Source organism: Stegastes partitus, unplaced genomic scaffold (assembly GCF_000690725.1).
Source record: "Stegastes partitus isolate 25-593 unplaced genomic scaffold, Stegastes_partitus-1.0.2 Scaffold41, whole genome shotgun sequence".
In the NCBI taxonomy this organism is placed as follows: domain Eukaryota; kingdom Metazoa; phylum Chordata; class Actinopteri; family Pomacentridae; genus Stegastes; species Stegastes partitus.
Genome location: NW_007577772.1, coordinates 731,057 through 749,510, shown reverse-complemented (window position 1 = coordinate 749,510; position 18,454 = coordinate 731,057). Strand labels below are relative to the sequence as shown.

Sequence of the window (18,454 nt, the reverse complement as noted above, 5' to 3'; positions counted from 1 at the left end):
GGAGAAAAAAATACCTTATTGGACTGTTTTTGGTTTATAGCAACATATCAAAGGGGGAAAAAAGAGGTGACGTTTTCTTCACAACTGTCTGCAAATGCTTAGTTAAGAGTGTTAAAATATTACAGCTTTCTTCTAAATTTTACTCAGTATTGTCATAAATGATAAAATACAGTAAATCCTTCTTATTGTGGCCAAAACAATCACATTCAGCAACTGAACAAGTGTATGAAACACACTTCGCTGACATGGTTTGGTCCCTTTATGACTGCAGAAATATTATGTAATAATACAACAAGCAGTTTTCCTTTAGTGACATGTCAAATATTGTCTGTGAAAAGTCCTACTGTTAGAGCAAAACGAGTCCCAAACATACCGAGTCCTTCACTCTCTTCAAACGTTCTCTTCACAGTCGTACAGGTGGACCCGTTCCCGTGACAGACCCCACAGCGATCCTCCACAGCGCTGGAGTCGATCACGTAATCACAGCCGATATTCTGTCACGCACACAACACACAAAAAAAAGGAAAAAAAAAAGATCCATCATAATGATAACAGACGTGTCGCCGTTTGGGATGTCAGTTATCATTAGCTTCTTAAAAGATTGCGATTAGTGCCAAATTTTTATGAGAGCTTGATTAAACTTTAAACAGATGAAGTACAGCAGAGACACTTTGCTGCCTTACAAATCTATGCCTTGTTAATAAATAGAGTAAAACTGATCAGTGCTGCTTTGTCATTTCTGTCAGTGCTGCTGCTCCCACCTGGTGCAGAAATAGATCAAATATGTGATGCAAATGACATCGTTTTCCATATAAATAAGCCCTTCCTGTCCTAAAATGGTTTGGATGTAACTCTCTACCATTGTTTGCTTTAAAATATGCAGATCTATGACGTCCCTCGCTGCAGCTCGTGCACACCAGCTCACCTGTAACGCTGCTCGAACACTGCAGAACTTCTCTCCTCTAATGGCAAGTTGTGACATTCGTGTATTCGCATATATGTGAAACCAAACTCGGAATTTCAAAGAAGAAAAATGATTTGAGAAGCACCACCTTGCATGTCGACGGGACCAGATTCGTCAGTTTCTTACATATGAAACCTTTAAAGTCTGATCGGTGTTTGTCATCAGTGCATTGCAGTTTTTAGGGGAAAATGCTCAGCAGTGGTGTCGACGGCTTCATTTGCTCATATTCCCTCTAGCATATCGACAGCACCTTTAAAAACAGAATTTTCCCCAAAGAGGGGCTTTAGTGAAATGTATTAGCAGCAGAATATACTACTTTAAATTATTATTATTGATGCTTTAATGCTTAGAGGTAGAGCCAAATTTAATTATTGTAATTCGGTGCTCTTGGGTAGCTTTTGGCGTCCCCCGAGAAATCAATTATTTATCAGTTTGATCACATTTTTGTTCTTTATTATATTTTAAAGGTTATTATGCCCTCAGTTACTTTGCATCACTGACAAAAAGTTTCGTTTTGATACTCTGGATCTACTCCTTGATCACATATCAGCTGTTCATTTAAAATTTAAAAAATATATATACTGATTTGTCTGATTTTCCAAGACACAAATTATGGCAGGGACGTCAGTGGGTGCCTGACAAAAATGTCACAAAATGTCATCAAGTCAGAGCCCAGAGTTCGTGGCTGCTGTCCGGTCGGTATCCAAACCAGGCCGGATGTCAGTGAGTGGCATTTTAACCCGGGGTGATAGGCGACAACAGGCTGCTATCAGAGGAGATAACAGCCAACACATTTTTCTATCAGCGTGCTCATTGTCACGCAGAATGTCAAATGTACAAACAATCGCCTGCAGAGAAAACAAAGTGAGGCTCAGTTTAATCCACTGCACGGCTAACAAAGCGGAACTGCACCGAAATGAAGCAAACACAAGAATCGAGGTGAATCAGTACAAACACGACTCAGAAAACACTGAGGAAAAACAACTGAAACAAGTTTGGACTCGTGTGTGCAGTATTGATACCTTACAGATGCCATTGATGCACATATCTCGGCTTTTGCTGCCTTCGTAGCACGGCGTCCCGTCGGTTACGGCGTCCCGCATCTTCTCAGAGAAGTGTTCGTTCAGAGGACGGCAGTGCAGCTCACAGGGGTCGACTGAGGGAGTTCAGAGAGACCCGACAGTAAAAGGAAGAAACTGTGACGCTAGATCTGAAATGTGCTGTTGTGTATAGAAGCAAGTTGTTCTTCTGACCTCTGTTGATGACTGATTCCCACTTGTAGAACTGGCCCTTGTATGGCAGCGTGTTGAAGTGGCTGCACTGGATGTTTCTGAAGCTGGGCAGCTCCTCAGGACATGGTGCCGTGTTACAGATCTTATACCTCCGTCGCTCCCCCAGACAATACTTCCCTCTGTACTTTGGACTGAAAGATTGTCAGAACGTCCTTTCAGTGCTGCTCATTGACTTTTATGAGTGAAAACTTTGAAAGTAAAGAGGAAAAGCTTTAGATATGTACGAGGGTGCTTCAAAAATGTCTCGCCCTCACCCAGAAACAACTCTCATCACATTCTGGGGCATAACTGTACACTATAAAGCCCAGTGGTGTGCTGTCTCTGCTGGCCTTAACTCTGTCAGAATCACTGACTTGTGGTGTAATATTTTCACATTAATCTTTTACATAATTCCCAACCAATAGTCTCTTCTCCTCATTTCATAGCCTGCTTCTGGGCTGGTGTGCTTCTAGCAGCGTATGTTTATATTGGAGCTTTTTTTTTTTTAATCCAATCATATTTCAGCCATCATGTGTTTCCAGGGTCACAGAAATCTGCCCTGAGGCCTTCAGAATCAACAGTGCAGGCGCCTGTAGCTTAAAATACATTTCAATGAAACTGTTGCTTGTACCAATCAGATTAAGAGTTGGTGGTCCCAGGGCCATCGAGCAGGCCTACGATGACGTCAGCGCTTTGACGTCCTCTGATTGGATGGTCAGAGAGCTCAGCCAAAGCTAACGGTTTGTATCTACAGCAACCTGCACAAGCTAAAAGTTTATCGTAAAAGTATTGTTTTTTGGTTATTATTTAACTTAAGCAAGCAGACATTCTCAGCCTTAAAGCGAATTCAAACTCATGGCAGAAACAAACTGGACAGACCCGACTTTCAGCGTCAGACTCCATGACGACAGAACAGGACTTATTGTTGGAAGTGAAACACACGGATTATCTGCTCAACAGAGTGACTGAACTCCTCATGAGGAAAGAAAGAAGGATGTAGATTGTGTTCAAATAATCAAAAATTTTGGTGAGTAAAATATTTGTCATTTTATTGGGTTGATATTGATGCTCCTGTTAGATGTGATGTATGTGGTGCAGCTGTGACTGCAGTTAATGGAGACTTGTTGAATTGTTTTAACTGGGTTTAGTGATGGCGTTCAATCTCACTACATGAGATACCTGTCTGCAATGCAATGTCCTGTTATGCTGCCTTTCTGCATAATACTGATGGTTTCTATAGCCGTGGCGTCATAATGACGGTGTTAAGACGTGGTTTGATTCATGTAGGACGCCACTGAAGGCCTCGGAGTAACATGCACAGTCCACCACTGATAAAGTCTTATATCACTGTCCACTGAAACTCACAATTTGGAGCAACTGAAGAAAAAACAATGTGTCCATCCAGTCGGTACAGGCAGAAACCATTTGACTTCTAGAAACCAGACGATGCATGTCGGGTGAGTAAGGTGCACGAGGCAATCGTTTATTTGTCTGCTTCTAACACCTTATTTGCTGTGTGGACAGATGATTGTCCAGGAGCAACAACACTGCAGCTCCAAGCTTTCCTCTCCTTTTTTCTTTGATTGCTCCGAATATTTGATTTTTTGTTGACAGTGACATAAGGCCTTATTATCTATAGTTATGCCCCAAAATGGGAGTCACGCCCCTTGTTTCCAGGTGAGGCTGAGAACTTTTTAAGTCCCCTCAAATGTCTTATTTAAAGCTTACAAACAGTTGCATGTACAACATTTAACACACCAGATGAACATAAAAAAATGAACCTCAGACAGTCATGGCTGCAAGTTTCACAAGAAAGCACGTATTTTTCTCTGCTTATCTCAGGATTGTTATTTTGTTTCTTTTTGCACCAAACATGTTTTCAAATGTTCAAATTCAAGGACCGTCAATGGAAGAGGCCGACCTGTTTCTGTTAAATGGCTACAATTACTGAAAAGCATCTTTGAAATCTTTTGGTTTTGAAGGACCAATAATTACCAAGGAAGGTTCATTGATGTTTGGTGTTAAAAATGTGCGTTAAAATTATTACATGATTTCTTTTCGCACCTCACTACTTAATTTTTCAAAAGCTTTTTTGTTTTCACGATTGATTGAGGTCCAATTTGAGTAAATTAAAGAGAAAACATATTTTCTATTTCACACAAAACAGCAGGAACATTTCTCTTGTTTGGAGGTAGCGAATAATCTGTGGTGTTTGTCTTTCTCAATATTCAGGAACAATAAAAACCAGCTAATAGAATATTAATGGGTATTCATTAAGAAAATGTATTTACAAATGAAACTGCAACTCAACAAAAACATGATATATTGAAATCCATCTGTCTTAATATGTTCTTTTGGCTTTACTCTGTGGATAACTAACAGTTTTTGTGGTGATGTCAGGTTTTTGTTGGGGATGTATTGGAATATTCTCTTCGCTTGTGTCATTTCTTGTGTTATTTTGTGCTTTAATTTGGTTCCCCTTTACCATTTCACCTCCTTTCCTCATTTGGAGAATTTCAGTTGGATTCTGCATGGATGGATTTTCCAACCACTACAGTTTGCTTCCCTGCCAGTCTTTTCTTTTACCTCCAGTAAGTTTTACTGAAGTTCTTTTTGTTCAAATATCAAATATACTGTCTGGAGTCTTCTTTTTGGGTCCCCTTTCCTGATCTCCCTGTAACACTGTCACCTGCAGGCTACTAGAGAATGAAAATGTGTGAATTAAATGATGTCCTGCTGCTTCTTTCATTATCTATACATCAATCAAAGGAGGCCACCTGCTCCGGTTTGCCTCAAAACATCTCTTCTTGTTCATACGGACTGACAAACTGTCATCGAAGTACAAGAAGTTTGTGAAAAAGCATTTTATTTTACTCATGTTGTTGTGCTTTGTTTATCAGCTGTTAAAGGTTGGATGGAATTTTAATCACATTCAGATGCATGTTTTCTATTTTGTTATTCAAGTAGGAGGAATAAAATGAGCAAACAACTAAACTTACACGGGGTTGTCGCAGTCTCTTTCGGCACTCTGGACTCCAGCCCCACAGGTCCTGGAGCAGGCCGACCACTCGCCCCAGGACGCCCAGCCGCCGTTCACCACCTCAGGCTGCTGTCCAACTGCGACGCACTCCCCACTGAAACACCACTAGTGAAAAACACCAGAGGTTGTATTTATTAATAAACCATGCCTGCAGAATACAATGGTCTGACTGCATCTCATCCTCATCCTCATCATCCTCATCCTCATCATCATCATCATCATCATCAGCATCATCATCCTCATCATCCTCATCATCATCAGCATCATCATCATCCTACTACAGAGGGAAAAGATGCTCTGCCTTGTTTGTGCTTCTTTAATTGAATGGTATTGTGCAGCGCTAATGCAAAGATGGATCAGCATCTTACCTGCAAAATCGTGATAGTGGGGATTGTTTTGGTGGAATATTTGCACACAAGGAGTCATTAAAGAGGCTAATTCACACAAAAATAGCAGTGCTGCCTTACTGCATGATCCAAATCATCTGCTAAACTTGATGTTTTCATTGTGATATGTTGCTAGCCTCAAGATTGTCGTTTATTGAAGTGATGGGGATTTTGAAAATTGCAACGTGAAAATGTGCAACAGGTTTTTTTATTTCTTATTTAACCTTTATTTCACCAGGTGAGTCCCATTGAGATTGGCGTCTCTTTTGCAAGGGAGCTCTGGCCAAGAGGGCAGCAACAAGCCTTACAACAATACAACACAAACAATAAATAATATATAATCACTACAAGGCATAAATACATGAAATACATACAGTACATGAGCACTCAATTAAAGGAGCTACAGACTTCTGTTTTTACAGACTGTAAGACAGACAGCGCACATCTGGTGAGTCAGACTAATGACTAAACAAACATCTTACTGGTCAGAAATAAATCTAGTGTCATTTGCATGAACCATTTTTTCCAAAATACACACAGAACATTTTAAAGTCTGTGTTGTGATGCACTATGTATTTCAAAATTGTGTTGGGGTTCTTCTGCACATAGAACTCCTGCAGTGATATAAAGTGGATGCAGATAATCCACTGGAACTAAGTCCACCACTGAATACACTTCCATCAACTCAAACAATGACTCTCAGAAAAAAAATATGCAAACATGCTACCTGAAAGAAACCGTTTGAACTTGTTAGAGAAACTTGTGACAATAATTTGATTTCTAAATTAGAAAGCACTTTGGCTCATCGTCTGTTGATTTAATTGAACTCAATTGACTGATTGTGACTTGAATTGACCTTTACACACAACTATATAATTACTGTCATTTTAAATGTCATTTACTAAATTAATGATGACATGCGACGGTGAACTATTGTACAAAAAAAATCCTTTTTAAAAGTTTTTAATGAACTAGTTTGCTTTGAAAAAAAAAATCATTATTATAGTGGCATTATTTAGCTTTAATGTTTTTTAATGGTAATCTGGGGTGTTACAGGTTGCACTTATCTGGCACAAAGAAACTGATGCTACAGATTGTGTTGATGTAGTTTTCTAATACCACAATCATCATCCTTCAGTATTATTATAATAACACTGTTAACAAAGGAATGATTTACAGTTCAGTCTTCATGAACGTGACCATATTTAAAGGATTGCGGTTGATGTTCCAAAAATCTTGCCTTGTTTCCCCATGTTGACTGATTTCATCTCAGTCAAATGCAACTTTTACAAACTGCAGATAATAAAGACTTCTACGAAACCAGGGCCTTTCCTACAGACATAAAAGATTGTTGCCTATCGCTAAGAAAAATCTGAATTCTTATCACACCCCCCCTGCTCCGTCCTTTCCTTGTTATCAAATGAAAACTCACCTTGTCCTCACCGCAGCTCGTTCCATCCACAGCTCCGTCCAGCTTTGAGTGGCAGGTTGTTCCCACGGTGCACCACAAAGTGCTGCAGACATTCTGAGAAAACACACAGAGCTTATTTCCACAACACGAGTACACAAACAGAGATAAGTCATTAAAAATATCAGCATTTGGTGCTCTAGCAGTGATTGTAGCTGCTGGTATTTTTCCTTTATGTAGCCTACATTCTGTCTGTCAACGCAGGCCTTTCATCCCTCCATAGTTTGATTTACAATATTTGTCTGCCTGAACTTTGCGGTTCCACTTGAGTTCAAAAAGATGTCATTAGTATTGACAGATAAAGTGCAACCCGACTCACAATGCCTAACGTTTGTCCTTGCTTTGAGAGATAAGACGCGTCATCTGTTCAGAAGCAGCACATCAGATAAGGATTACATGCAGACGCTATTCGGCGAGGACCGCTGATCTCCCACCTTCATCATAAAGTCCATATGAAAAGACAGCCTCGGGTTGTGTGTGAGCATTTCTGTTCTTTCATCCTTAGATGCTGCCATTACTTCCGTGCATCAGGTCCAATTCTGAGAGTTTTTAAAGACCTTTCTGTACGTAAAATGTGCACACCAGTTTAAAATCTATAATTTCAAGCAGCAGTTTGGCTTTTTGAGGCTTTCCAGAGTTATCTCTGTCGTGTCTGCGAGTCTGAAGTCAATTAACTTTGCTTACAGTGGAAACAGGAAGTCTGGCTCAAAAAACAAACTCTTCAGCTGACTAATTAACTCCTTATATCACGCTTGTTTGATCTGAGCTGAAATCAAAGTGTTAAAGCAACACGCCGGGGTTTAATGGTGGGTTTTGTGGCGGATTATTAACTGACACAGTAAATTCCTGGAGGTTTATCATCAGGCAGCCCGGCCAAGAAACCACCACAGCCGTCATTAACTGCTGTGTGTCGCTGCGTCGGGGAGTATTTCTGCTGACCAAACATATATAAGATAGGATTTACTGAGAATCCTGGCAGATGTTACCTTTAAAGCTGGCCAGGTCTGCTGTTTCACCTCAACTTCAGGCTTTATGCTAAGCTGAGCTAACCATCTCCTAAGCTCAAGCTTTAAATTTATCTTATCAATAATTCATATTTTCATCTATAGTTGCAACAAAAGGTTTGTTAAATCTGATTAAATACAAAAGTAAATATTTGTATTTGTTGAAATAAAGCATTTCTTGAAGGTCAAAGTGTTTCCTTTGCATTGTAATTGCGTTTCCCTTTTCCTCTGTTGATGTACAGTTTTTAAGTTTTTAAGTCTTTCCTGCACACGTTTGTCCTGAAACAGCATTAAAACCAGTCAACTCGGTTTCCTTCAGCTGCAGCAGGAACAGCCAACCTGAGGCAGCGCAAGTGGGCAAAAGCTATTATGTACATAATCACAATTATCATCGTCGTCGTTGCCTTTGTGTGCATTTTTATATTCCTGAATTCTAGTTTGGGTTTTGTGTAATTATGGTAACAGATGCTAGAGTTAAGCTTTGTCATCTGAATGTTTTAATACACTTTAGATTTTTGGATAAATAAAAATAACACATTACAAAGCAAGCTTCAACTGAATAAGAAAATAAAACAAGATGTTATTATGCAACAGTTACTCCGACTAGGCTGAGGGTCATTTGCACATTATTGTTATGTTGAATGAATGACAGAGTAGAAAGAGTCAGAATAAATATTCTAAAAATAGTCTTCATAGTCTTTTAAATTTAAGAGCTCAAACTTAGAGATATTTTTCAATTAAAAATGATCGTAAACATGTCATAGTTGTTATTATGTGTGTCAGGGAACCCCATTTGAAATCATCCATGCCATTATAGATATTTAACTGTAGACACAGTCACAGAAGAAGCTGAGTGTTGACAGGTGGGCCTGTGCTGTTACTGAAGACAAAACACATTATTACAGATCGCAGTAGACCTACAAGGACTTTAATAGAGACTGTGACTGAAAATAAAATCAAATAAAAGTGTTTCCTACTGATGCTACTATACACCAACCCCAATAAAGTCCCCCTTTAGTTGTTCTAAACTAGTTGTTTAGTTGTTAGTTGAGCCCCTCATGCCTTTTAAATGATTTAGCTGTAACTCTAATGCCTCTTCCTCTAGAATGCGCAGATCTATGAAACCACTGAACTCATCTACGCCAACCTTAACACTACTATTGCAGCTTAAAAAATAGAATATTGTGAAAAGAAAGAGACTTTAATAAAGTCAAATCATGTTACATTCTAGACTCACAACACATAAAGTGAAATATGTTTGAATTTAGATGATTATGGCTTGAATAAAATCATAAAAATCTGAAATCCTGTTTGTCAGAATATTAGAATATTTCATTTTAAGTTTGAGTCAACAACTATTTAAACAGCTGCTATCAAATCAGCAGTGCATCGGGCTGGTCGCTTCAATCTCATGCAGCACTGACGCAGTAATTTGTTATAAAGGAGCCCCAACAAAGTATTAAATGTATAAACAGACATACTTATTAGAAGTTGGACATTTCTGGATTGTAAATCCCTTTTTGATTGATCTTATGAAATATTTTAATAATCTGAGAGACTGGATTTTACATTTGCATGAGCTATCTGTCAAACTTGAAACAAAAAATGTCTTAAAATATTTCACTTGACATTTACTGAGTACAGAACATATATTTTTTGAGACGCACTCGTGATTCTGAAGAAAAATGAACACAGCACACGACACAATGCAAGCTGACAGGATCAGGTTTGCAACATGTGAAGCCTAAGAAGTCTTCTTTTTGTCATCGACACACTGCAGTTTCAGGGTGGAAACATTCTGCCATGGTGCAGTAGACGGCTTGTTTGTTCATTAATTGTCTTCTAGCCTATAAAAAGACACAACATGCACGTATTAAGGCTAAAAAAAAAACTAGATTTTCACCAGAGGACGCCTTTAACAAGCAGCAACACCCACTTTTGCTTGCATCTCCTGCTGTGCTTCCCTGCTCATGATAACACACACTGCATGTTCACATTCCTGCCAATTAATGGAAGCAGGAAGGTAAAAGAGCAGAATGAATTCATGCTATGAAGAAAGAAGGCTGCTGGCTGATGCGTAGCAGTGCAAGTTTCTAAACAACTGCTTTCCAAGTAATTTTACGAGGCCTCACAGATGCACTTCATACATTTTGGTGCAAAACGATGACTGTTAACTACATGTGTTTACAAGCAAACAGGGGAAGCACTTGGTTACCATGCAATAAAAAAGAAACTCTTATGAAACCATGTGAGTGGGGTTTTGTAACCCGACTGGATTTGTTGAATTTTCACACAGCAGGCTGATGGCGTTGTAAATGTGGAAGCAGCACACGGTTGTTTTTTTAATCCAGGAGGCAGCCTGTAAACTCTTAACATGTTGTAGCTTTATTTTATAGAGAGAAACTATATATAAAACTACAGTATTGGTGGAAAAATGCATGTGTGGTCTCCATCTGTCCAGTTTTAAAAGCTCCCTGCCTCATGTAGTTGCATGTATGGTTTATTCATATTTGCTCCCAGCTATAACATTCAGCAGCCTTGCACACCTTCGAGACTCTGAAAGGAAAATACTCCCCTGCAGGAGTTAATCACAAAAATTCAGTGTCAAAAACGGTGTGTGTGTACCGACTCTATACGTCAAAAACACTCAGCGAATAAAATCCTTCAGCCATTAGCTTCAATGCTGAGGTCGCTTCATGTCATACATTATCCACGTCACCACCGCCAGCAACACAAGATGAGATTTATATTTATGCAGTTGGTTTAAATCCAGTTCGTGTCATAATTCTATGATGCATAAATGAGACGCGGGTTGCATGCATTTAAAAAAAAAAAAGAAAAAAGAAGTGATGTCAGCTTGTCAGGCCCTGCTGAGGTGCTCACACAAACAGCAACCTCCAGGCTGTTAGAAAAACCCTCAGGGCTCAAGTAAACGCCAAGATAGCTGCTCGTCGGATGTTCAGATAGCTTCTGGAACCCCTTCAAGATGGGAGATACCGATCCAAAAAAAAAAAAAAGGAAAATGGCTATCGGGCATTCACACCACCTCGAGGAATCATTAGCCAGAAGTGCAGAGGTGAGGAAGGAGCCAAGGTTTAATCTTTACAACATCGTTTTAATTAATTCCTAACAGAAACCATTTTTTGTCACTATTCATGCGAGCAACACACTGCAACACCACAAATATATTTTCCTCAAGAGTGTCTGAAAACACTTTGTCATGCTCATATTTTAAAAACATCGCTGACAGAAATGACTGGGAGGGAAAATATAAAGCAAAGCAAGACCTGCATTAACCTCTGTGGCACGGTACACACCATGTTATTATGTGCTGCACAGCTTTCTATATTGATTTGTCAATCAATGACAAAGTAAAAAGGGTTATCGTCTTTTTATTACTACTATTTAGTGTTTACCTTTAGGCTGTGATTGTGATTTTATGCAGACACAACAGCACCTTTTGCTTCCGTCACATTTTTCCTCACTGTGGACTCATTTTTCACTGCAATATAAAATCCTGCACCTCTATGGAAACAGCAAAATCATGACTAGAAGTAGAGAGAACTCAAACATGTCCTATAGTAGTATGAAGAAGTCGTAATGCCATAAATTATGAACAAAGAAAAAACATGAAAGTCCAATTTCCTTTACAAAAATGGGGGAAAATAATGAAATCAACAAGTACTTTTTTACTTTTTTACAAGTGTCCCACAGATGTTCCAAAAAATGGTGACACCGCATACTATAGATATTTTACTACTTACATTTGTATTTGTTTTCATACTTGTACATACAGCTGTAGTTGAGCTCATTTTAACTAAAACATCCCTGAATTTTTGTTATGAATGACTTCAGTTTGCAGATCCTTTCTTAAAATAGAATCTAATTAGAGCAGATGGTTTATTTTTCAGGATTTTTTAAGTCAGACAAGCAGAATAAATTGATTTTGATAAAATATCAAACTCAAATTTGGTGATTTTTTCCATCTGAAATGCGTGTCACAGATCTTAAGAACCATCTGGATGATATTTATCCATCAATTCTTTTAGTTTTTTCAGTTTCTGTCTCGGATAAATGGAGTAATTTTGGCAATTTCCCGAAAAAAAAACCACGTCTTTCGGAGGTGTTCAGAGGGTCACAATGTCTATTTGAAATGCTTTTGAATTACGTCTAATAAGCGTCTAATAAGCCTCAAAACTGTAGAAGTGTGATTCAAACTGGGCTTCTGGAATCAGAATTAATCTTAAGGGACAGACACTCTTAGAGTCTTTTTATACAGCGCTCAGTCAGTCTAAATGCAGCCTGAGACACTGAGCTACAACCCGCACTGACGTCACCGCCTCCTCTTCATGTGCGTCTGTCAGGGTTGATAGAAATCAGAAATTTACTGTGTTTCGTCTCAGTGGGGAGATTGTGAGATAATTGCTGATAGAACAGCCTCTCAAAGATCCAGCATTCGAAAGGTCACACTGAGCTTTTAACGCTCCATCTGAGTGGGTTTGGTTATGAATTGCTAATGGCAAGAGAGCACAAAGTTCTGTGTAATGAGGATTGGTTAAATCTGCACATTAGCAAGAAGCAGAGCAGTTATTATCCAGTCTATGTCTGGATTAGGTACAACCACACGGCCCCAAATAATGATTGAGGAAGCAGTAAATTAAATTTGCAGACACCATTCTTGAACCCAATCAGCTTAAATATAATACATCCACACTAAACAGAATGTGCCCTCGGCCCCAGAACATATTAAATAATCTATTTAGTGTGTGTTGTGCCACAGCAGATTGAACAAAACACATGCGAGGACTCAAAGCAGTGAATTGACCCAAGCTGGGTGGATTGGGTTTAAATTTGTGTCGCGGATTCCTTCAGGATGTTGACAATGTTGGTAACACAATAACGGATTGCTTTTCAAGCTACTGTTTGTTTGCCTTGTGGCTCTTCTACATGGTACGACCGTGATTACTGTTTTATCCTTCAAGTGGTCTGAATTGAACACGTTTTTGTAGGAATGTAATTTCCATGCTGTTATTACTGTGTGATCAGACACTGGTGGTTTTCTCCTCTGAGGGTACATACATCCTGCCTTTATTTACTGAGTTAGGTTAACTGTGGGGTGTACGCAGGCTGGAAAACACAGAGAACAGGGCAACAAGAAGGCAGAATCAGTGAGATTTTTGGGTAATATTTTAACTTACTATCTTAATATTCTCCTTAAAGGGGTTAGAATTGAAGACCAGTCAGAAACAAAGCAGTCAAACACAGGGCAAAGAATAAAGGGTGTGTATACAGAATGCAACACAAGTGTTTCTCACCATACATGCAATATCATCATCCAGTGTTTCAATGTTGTCAAGCTGAACAGTAATAGCTGAGACTGACTGTGTTAAAAACACAGGCTCCACAGCAGGACCTCAGTGCAACAAAGGTCAACACATCTTTCACTGACGAGATTGAACTCTTTCATTTTTTTTAATACTTAGAACATCCACCTTTATTTTAAATGGCAGAATCGATCCTCCTCGGCATTTATGATTTAAAAAAACATTCTAAGAAAGATTTTCAGCCACTCTACAGAGACCATTTTTGTCAGCTGCTCTTTGCTGAAGGGGTTGTTTTGCTCTGCTTTTCTGTTTAAAATACCCCAAAGTTGTTCTGTTGGATTCAAGTCAGGCAAATTACTTGGCCAGGACACAGTTCTTACTTTGTTCTTCGCTAAAAACTCTTGGGTGATTTTGAGCAGTGTGCTTAAGATTCCTTTTCTGTCAAACTTCTGCAGAATGGAAGTCGTCTTGTCAGCCAGTAAATGTGGTATATCCACAAGCATTCTTGATTCCATTTACATAAACAAAGTGTGTCAGAAAAGTCCCAGGACTGGTGTCACAAAAGATATGTTTCAAATCCAAACTATAAACTACAAGTCTTCCCCTTCCAAGTAATCCCCCTGGAGTCTAACACACTTCATGCAGCCCCGAATCATCACACTCCCACCTCCGTGCTTCACTGTTGGGACTAGCTATTCACTGTGGCAGTCCTGGCCAGATTCAACCACACATGCTACACCACAACTAAGCTGAACCAAATTATTTTGACCATTATCCAACCAAAGAATGTGCTTCCAGTATTCAATCAAGGCCTCTTTTTTTATGTAATTTGGAAAACTGTATCTTGCAGCTTCGTATCAAACAGCAAGCGTGGGTGCCTTTCTTGAACACTTTTCATAGATGGTGATGCTTTGATGCACTGTCCTTCACACTGTTGGAGCTGTCACAGAAACACAGATTTTGATTGATAACCCCTGGTGCCAAGTCTGAAGGACTTGTCTGTGTGATTTCAGACGTACAAGCAGCACACTGTCTGTGGTATAAATTTTGGTGGACAATTACTGCAACTCTAATTAGTGGCACTATGGTTTGTTCTATGCCTGCTAATTACGGCTACAGCTGTGTTTCCACTGATTCATAGTTGGTCACCAATCTGTCTGTAGCCTTTTCCATCATTGTAAAGTCTCAGTCAGATTTTTCAGTTCCTCTGCCAATTGTTTTCCACGTGGAGCCGTGATGCAGACATGAAGATGGACGCAGCCCACAGGTCCAAGACCAGAAAGACTCTAGTAGTCACAGGTCATTGTATTATCATGCCAATGCAGTTAATGGAACTCACATGGAATCACAGGTGTACTTAGTTCAGTTTTAATGAACACAGGTTTTCCCGTTTGTGTGTCACAGGTGTGTTTCTACACTGGGTCCTGTATTTTCGGTAGTCACTGTGACAGGTTTGATAATTGTAATACTTGTCAACTTAGAAATAGTGAACTTTCTGAGATGAGTCAATTCTGAATCATTTGGCATTTAAAAGATATTGCACAGAGATTTGCTCACTTCTGCTTTATACTGTGTACACGAGAGAAAAACAGAAGGAGGCAAAACAAGCAAAGACAGAAGAACATCAAGGGGGAGGTGACGGAGGCTGACAGCAACACATGCTGCTCCAGGTAGGTCAAATCAAAAGCACATGTGGGATAGAAAGGCAGCCATTACTTTAATGTATGTATAGTTTTAGAGAGCCTTACATCCATTTCATCGCAGAGCACTGACCCAGATCCATACTGCAGCTGACACTGATGGACAGCGCTGTACAGAACCCCGGGAAGCACCGTAGACAGAGACAAGCGGTCCTTCCCCGGAGCATCGTCCAGGCACCAGCCCCAGCCGCGACTGTCAGGGAAGATAGAGGGTGTTGAACAGATAAAAAAATGATTTCAGTGAGCACAGGTTACAAAGAACTCTTTGTTTTAGACACACAGTGTGAAAAGCAATAGTTCTTTTATGAAAACAAAAAGATTCTCTTTGTGCAGTTGATCGTTTCAAGCATGAACACTTTCACAAAAATGCTAATTACTCTTGAAATCGGGATGTTCACGCAGTTTTTCCAGGTAATCCACTGTGTTCCAAATGTCATGCAGGGTTTCACACAGAATAAGCAACAGAATTTAATGCGGCACGAATCTTAAGACATTCTGAGAACTGCTGTTAGACTGAAGGGGCTACACAGTTAAAAATTCACCCAAAAACACTTGCTTTAACATAAAACCACTGTTCAAAGATGAGACTTTTCATGGCAGCTTCAGTGGATTTTCACATTTCAACTCACTCATAATCAGAGAGTATTTAATCTACTTGTCCTATATATTGCAGAAACAGAATCAATGTCATGATGTGGAAAAAAAAGAGAGAACATCAGGCTTTTGTCTTTATTAGTGCCTAAGATATTATTACAAATAAATAAAAATTTGGAAAGTACTTGATCAATCAATGTAAAATTTCACAGATACCATTCAAATATCCATAGTTTATGATTGAGAAGTTTCAGGGATATTGGAGATGGTGGAGCAGCTGATCATTTGAGATGTAATGATCCATTTCTGTCATAACTGATCTAAGTGTATCTACAAAGGCTCATAATCCTCCACTGCTCCTCCCTCAACTTAGCAATGAACACATAAACAAACTTGAAGTGCTTTTAATTACCAGCATGAATACTGCGGTCTTCTATCAAGATGCACTCCTCCAGGGAAATGATTTGCTGCTATAAAAACAGTGCATTAACAGACTAATTGGCCGTGCAGGGAAAGAAGACAATTAGAACAACAAGGGAGTTTTCAAGTATCCTTCAAAATAATGCAAGGTTACGATCCATACTGATAAAAACAGAATCTTCAGAAATAATGCTGCTGCAAGTTTATCTTCATACTCACTGCTTTATCTGGATTAATGTTTGTATTTGACTGATTTAGTAAAGTGGAGGGATGTGCAAGGGCTTAATTATGTTGTAAAAGCAAGACTTGGAGATGTGTATATTTCTTATGAGTGACTGAGAGTAAGACATTATTTCTGTTGAGTAAGAGGACACTGAGAAGACATGCTGATCAGATTTGCTAACAAAGCAGCAAATAGAACTATAATCATGTACACCACATACACAGTTCTATGTACTAACTTCTCCACTATAAACACCATTAGGATGGACATGATGATAGCGTCAGTGCACTTTGTTCCATGCTTAAGTCGTGCCGTAATCAACTGATTTATCTTTCAGCATATTTATGTTGTAGGCTCTACAGCAGCGCAGCCATTAATTCTGTAACACAGTGAACTGAAAATAGATTTACTGACGGTGGAAACACTGAAAGGTTGGATTGAAATGATGCTATGAAAATGAAAAAGTTGTCAGTTTTGACAGGACTGAGCACAGCCTTGTTATTAATTAACTATAGCTTCTATTTCCCATCGTCAATTACACTCAATTCTGTCAGTCGCAATAATTACAAAAGCAGGACGAAATTAGGTGTCATCTATCAGCATCACACTGTATTACCTGAAAGATACAGGAGTGCTAAATGAGGGAGTTCGGTAGGAATTTAATCATTTGTGACGCATCTGCACAAAGTCAGTCACGCCTTGGACTCTATCCGAGATACAGGCCGAATTACGTTGACACATGATAAAATATTGACTTTGAGTTTATTATTTAGATCGGTCCATTTAGTTGTTTTCTACATGTAGGTAGTATATAATATTACAGAGCTCCATGTTGCTGTCAGATACCGTCAGCGTGCAAGAGCGCTAACACCAGGGAGAAGCCGTGGAAATCACTTGACGCCGAGAGCAATGTGTCATCGCCAGCCAATCCTGTCCCGTGATTATGTGGTAGCAACATCCCGCTTTTGTTCACGCATAATCGCTCAAGGAACAATGCCACTGATTTCGTGCAGATGGGTCACATTTAGGATTCACAGGATGACTTTGGTGAAAATGAAAAAAGCGATTTAAAAATTTCTTGCTCAGCAGCTGCGTTGACATTGAGTTTATACAGCTGAAGATGACGCAAACCTACACGCTTAATGTACTGATGTGGGATTAACTGAAAAAGAAAAAAACAGAACAGTAAATAGATTCTTTAAACACACACTGACAACTGTGAATCACAAATGTGTTGACTTCAACTGTGAAGAGTGAAATAATCTTTTTGTGATCTTAAACAAAAACAAAATCATTTGATTCTTTGGAGCCGACAAAGAAATCAGATCTCCATAATGAAAGCTCTGCTGAGGTTATGACGAGCCTGTGGTCATTAAATAAATGTGAGTGTTGTGATTTGGATTTTAGTTTTATGATCGTACATGGCCGAGCTGGTACGTATAAAACTGTATTCTCCAAATGTCAATAGTGATACATTCGCAAGGGAAGATGTCCGTAACCAACAAATGAAGTTATGGAAAAGATTTTGGAAATTACACTCGAGGTTCTTTATAACTATGAAGTTAGATTCACAGGCAGAACTATGTTACAAAGCTTTAATATACTTAGAAAAAAATATATATACGAGGTGCGTCAGAAAAGTTCCAGGACTGATGTCACAAAAGATGTATTTCAAACCATAACTACAAACAATCAGTATTCCCCTTCAGACGATCAACCAGCACATCTACAAAGAGATCCTGCAGCATTTGCTTCGTTCAGTGCGCGAGAAGAGGCCAGAGTTGTGGCTGCTTCACCATGACAACACACCTGCTCACAACGCCCTGAGCATCCCACAGTTCCTGGCTGAGAAGAACATCACCGTGCTGGAGCAACCTCCCTACTCACCCCACCCTCACTGGCTCCGTGGGATATTTTCCTCTTCTCCAAGCTCAAGGGGGTCATCAAGGGAACCGTTTTAAAGATGTGGACGACATCAAGATGGCTGTAATGACGGAGCTGTAGAGGATCCTGGAAGAATCCTTCCAGGAGTGCATGGCGGCGTGGCAGAGAAGGCTGGG

General features: G+C 39.4%; 1 protein-coding gene across 1 annotated transcript in view; it reads right to left on the bottom strand.

Annotated features, from left to right (window-relative positions):
• adamts7 (a disintegrin-like and metallopeptidase (reprolysin type) with thrombospondin type 1 motif, 7) overlaps positions 1-18,454 on the bottom strand; it is a 115,009-nt gene that overhangs the window by 41,950 nt on the left and 54,605 nt on the right. The window contains exons 9-14 of the mRNA XM_008304630.1: positions 15,206-15,350; positions 7,094-7,186; positions 5,235-5,380; positions 2,218-2,387; positions 1,987-2,120; positions 374-494 (exon numbers count right to left, since the gene is read on the bottom strand). Of these exons, the coding sequence (XP_008302852.1) occupies positions 374-494; positions 1,987-2,120; positions 2,218-2,387; positions 5,235-5,380; positions 7,094-7,186; positions 15,206-15,350 (809 nt within the window). The remainder of the gene's footprint in view (positions 1-373; positions 495-1,986; positions 2,121-2,217; positions 2,388-5,234; positions 5,381-7,093; positions 7,187-15,205; positions 15,351-18,454) is intronic.